A 4,651-nucleotide genomic window follows, 5' to 3' on the forward strand; every position below is an offset into this window, starting at 1 on the left:
CTCATTTAAGAATTTAATAATTTAATAATTTATTTACGTATTTCTATCTCCAGCTTCACCCGCCCGAAAAATATAAATTCCGGTGTATTCCAAAAATGAAAACAACAAAAAAGAAGAAATGAAGTAGAAGGAACAACGTCATTTTTCATCAACCGCGCTAATCAGTTAGCACAAGCCAAAACTGTCAATACCGGTTATCACGGAAAGAAGGAAACAATCACACTCATAACACGACACTCTTCCAATAATATTCACAAACACATCCCCAAAACTCTTCTGGTAAAAAACAACAAGGGAGGGGGGGCTATATGGCTTGTCAAAAGTGGGGGCCGGGTGGGTGGGGCCAGGTGGTATGAATAAATAAATGAGTATAAGATAAGAGGGAGGCACACTTATTAGTATATGGAAGAAAAAAAAGCAATGGCTGCTTATTGGAAGAATTTTAGCCAAATTCTAAGAAAGAAAGCAAGTGAGAAATATGTTACAGTATATAAGGTTGTCGGAATAAATATAGAACTCTGCGTGACAACCGGAGGAACCAATAAAGTCAAAGTCCGACAAAAAGCAGATGGGCAAAAAGAATCCTCTATATATTCATATCTATATTTACAATGGCTGACTCTTATAAAAGTGTTGGAAAGGGCGTCAGATGACGTGCGCTAAAAAGCTCACCGAGCCTCCTTATTGGTAGAAAGAGAGAGAAACATTAGAGGGGAAAAAATAACTGTACACTCTGCATGTATACAAACAAAGCGTGTACAGCATCATTATATATATGTACATACAGTATATACACACACACACACACACACGCACACTCGTTCTAAGGAATCTCTCTCTGAGCCAACAGCTTTCCATCCAGCTGGAAGGAAATGCTTCAAAAAGAGCAAAAGTTGCTTCATGACGTGTAGAAAAAGATCAAAAGTGTAAACAGAGAGCTCCATGGCGACGGCGTGATGACCAGCGGGCTGACGTGGGGACTGATGGCGGGCGGAACACGCGCTTTGTTGCCAGGCTTGGATTGTCTCGTGGAGGGGGTGGGGTGGGGGTAAAGCAAGCTGGTAGAAAAGAGGACTTAGTTTGAGGGCTGAACGCGTCCGTCCTTCGTCAATAAAGAAACCTCTGGAAGATTTGTGGTGAGGAGTCCTTCATGTTTCACGTAGAAGAAGAATAGAAAAACAAACACTCGCCGTCTTGGTCCTCGCCTCGGCTCTGCATATTGTGTCGCCTTCCAAAAGTCCCGTCATAGTGTGTTCAAAGGCCCCCCAAAAGGAGGTCAGTCCTCACGTACTGTACATGGTCCCGGGATGGAGAAAGCCAGCGAGAGAGAGAGAGAGAGAGAGAGAGAGAGAGAGAGAGAGAGAGAGAGAGAGAGAGAGAGAGAGAGAGAGAGTGTAAATGAGAGAGACAGACAGAGAGAGAGAGAGAGAGAGCAAAATATGGATGGATGGAGAAATAGAGAAAGAGGGAGAAAATGACAGTGAAAAATAGAGCAAGAGAGAGAGAAAGAGGTCAAGTAAGTGAGATAGAGAGAGAGAGAGAGGAGAGCGAGCACTGCATCTCTCCATCATGGTGTCATGAGAGAGAGCGAGAGAGAAAGAAAAAGAGAAAGAGTAAGAGAGAGGAGAGAGAGAGAGAGAGAGAGAGAGAAAGTGAGTGAGTGTGAGACAGAGAGAGGGAGAAAGAGAAAGAGAGAGAGAGAAAGAAAGAAAAAGAGTGAGAGAGAGAGAATGAGAGAGATAAGAGAACGAAAAAGAGAAACAGTAAGAGAGAGAGAGTGAGTGAGTGAGTGAGTGAGTGAGAAACCAGGGTGCGGTAGAAACTGAACTGCACTTCCTAACAACCTGCCCACTGTACCAAGACATCAGAGACATATACTTCCCACAAATGGCAAATACCCAAAGAGAGTTTGAAAACATGACAATTAACGACAAACTCCCATACCTACTGGGGGAAGTAAAGCAATGTGCAAACACAGCAGCAAGATTCGTGAGCCGTTGCGACAAGAAAAGGACATCCAATGGAATACAACCACCATAAAGACTATTCCTGCACTATTTGTACTATACGGACATCTGTACATAGATCTACCCACAAACAGAGCATATACGTTCAAATACACTTGGAAAACTGCTGCTATTTTTAAGCCATCTTTACTTGAATGTATACATATATGCATCTTTATTTAAACGTTTTGCACAACTCTATAGTTTATCTTATTTTATTACTATAATGTTATATTTTAATTAGTCTTAACATTTTTAAAGTTGCAATGTGACACAGCTCTGTTCACACAGCTCTTTAGTATAGTAGACCTATATTTTAATTGTACATAGTTTTAATTTCAATTTCAATAGGTGCTTAAGTTTGATACATTTTAATTGTTTTGATCCTTACTTGAATGTATACATATGCATCTTTATTTAAATGTTTTGCACAACTCTATAGTTTACCTTATTTTATTACTTTTTATTATTATAATCTTATATTTTAAATTAGTCTTAACATTTTTTTAAAGCTGTAATGTGACACAGCTCTGTTCACACACATCTTTAGTATAGTAGACCTATATTTTAATTGTACATACTTTTAATTTCAATAGGTGCTTAAGTTTGATACATTTTAATTGTTTTGATTGATTGTTTTAATGCTGGCTTTGGCAATGTAAACGTTTGTTTCCCATGTCAATAAAGCCCCTTTGAATTGAATTGAAATTGAATTGAGAGAGAAAGTGAGTGAGTGAGTGAGTGAGAGAGAGAGAGAGAGAGAAAGAGAAACAGTAAGAGAGAGAGAAAGAGAAAGAAAAAGAGTAAGAGTGAGTGAGTGAGTGAGTGAGTGAATGAGTGAGTGAGAGAAAGAGAGAAAGAGAGAGAGAGAGAGAGAGAGAGAGAGAGAGAGAGAGAGAGAGAGAGAGAGAGAGAGAGAGAGAGAGAGAGAGAGAGAATGCTTTAAAAGAGGAATCAGCTTTTTTTGACTCGGGAGAGGTCAAGCACCTTGGAAATAGAATACCCACAATGCACCTCCACTCTCTCTCCTGCGTCAGCGCTTTAGGTGTCCTGCATAGTCGCCTGCATGCACAAATATTCCATCTTCCTGCCTGGGGGCGTCCAAAACACTTCCTTACAGAAAGAGAGAGAGAGAGAGAGAGAGAGAGAGAGAGAGAGAGAGAGAGAGAGAGAGCCCAGCGGTTCCTGCTCACATGGTGGTCATGTGGTGGTCACGCAGTGGTCACATGGTGGCCACATGGTGGTCACATGGTGGTCACGTGGTGGTCACATGGTGGTCACATGGTGGTCAAATGGTGGTCACGTGGTGGTCACACAGTGGTCACATGGTGGTCACGTGGTGGTCACACATTGGTCAAACGGTGGTCACGTGGTGGTCACGTGGTGGTCGCATGGTCCGCTGAGCTTCTGCCTGAGGGCCCACAGACCGGGACCAGCGGCCCAGGCGCTCCCTGTGTCAGCCAATGGCGTCGCGGGAGAGGGCGCGGGACATTTGGCTGTGCCAGCCTGTGGAATGTCGCTGACGCATCAGCCAGTTAGCTTCCACACTGTCCTCCATCACGCTGTGGGCGTGGCTAGGGACACAGGGAGGGAGGGGTCATCACAATCAAACAAAAACTTGATTTGTTGTCTCCCCTCACGCTGTGGGCGTGGCTAGGGACACGGGGGAGGGAGAAGTCATCACATTTCAAACCAAAATTTCGATTTGTTATATCCCGTCTCAGCCCTCTTTACCTGAGATGTCTACGCTGAGTCAGCAAGTTGTGGTGTACTTTGGATTCACTAGCACAAAGCAGCCAAAGTAGTTAGCATTGTGGCCGCAAGGGGGCGCTCTTTGGAAAAAGTCGACAGGATTTTTAAAATCGTCCAAAAAGGTGCCGTGGTGTTCCGTATATGTAGGGTCAGGAGGTCAGAAATATTGGTGATAATTAAATATGTAGGGGACGAGCATAGGGGGCGCTCAACACAAACACATGTTGATGTTTCCTGTTGAATGTAGTTAAAGGGAAAGTGCACTTGTTATGCAATGTTTCCCATCATTCACAATCCCCATTTAAGACAAGAACACATGTTTTTTTCCTTTATTTTGCATTCTAAATCATAAATAAACTCTAGCAAGAGCCAGCTAACAATGCCCTAACTAGCTAACCTCTATTCCGCCCATAAAGCGCTCAAAAGAAAGGTCCGTCATCGTTCTATATCCACGCTGTAAGTATATATGTCAGTGTTTTTCAACCTTTTTGGAGCCAAGGCACATTTTTGTTCATTGAAAAAATGCGGAGGCACACCACCAGCAGAAAACATTACAAATGTAAACTCGGTAGTTGATGTTGACAGTAAAAAGTAATTGTTGCAATTGTTGGATATTAATTCAAACCATAACCAACCATGCATCACTGTAGCTCTTGTCTCAAAGTAAGTGTCACGACCTGTCACATCACGCCATGACTTATTTGGAGTTTTTTGGTGTTTTCCTGTGTGTAGTGTCTTGCGCTCCTATTTTGGTGGCTTTTCCTGTTTTGTTGGTATTTACCTGTAGCAGTTTCATGTCTTCCTTTGAGCGCTATTCCCCGCACCTGCTTAGTTTTAGCCATCAAGACTATTTCAGTTGTGCGGGCGCTATCCTTCTTTGTGTGGAAATTGTT

General features: G+C 42.6%; 1 protein-coding gene across 11 annotated transcripts in view; it reads right to left on the reverse strand.

Annotated features, from left to right (window-relative positions):
* Positions 1-4,651, reverse strand: part of syngap1b (synaptic Ras GTPase activating protein 1b) — a 351,951-nt gene continuing 347,300 nt past the window's right edge. For all 11 annotated transcript variants that reach the window (XM_062029197.1, XM_062029200.1, XM_062029207.1 and 8 more), the window contains one exon: positions 1-3,580. In XM_062029197.1, the coding sequence (XP_061885181.1) occupies positions 3,463-3,580 (118 nt within the window). In that variant the 3' untranslated portion in view covers positions 1-3,462. The remainder of the gene's footprint in view (positions 3,581-4,651) is intronic.

This window comes from Entelurus aequoreus, linkage group LG20 (assembly GCF_033978785.1).
Source record: "Entelurus aequoreus isolate RoL-2023_Sb linkage group LG20, RoL_Eaeq_v1.1, whole genome shotgun sequence".
Taxonomy (NCBI): domain Eukaryota; kingdom Metazoa; phylum Chordata; class Actinopteri; order Syngnathiformes; family Syngnathidae; genus Entelurus; species Entelurus aequoreus.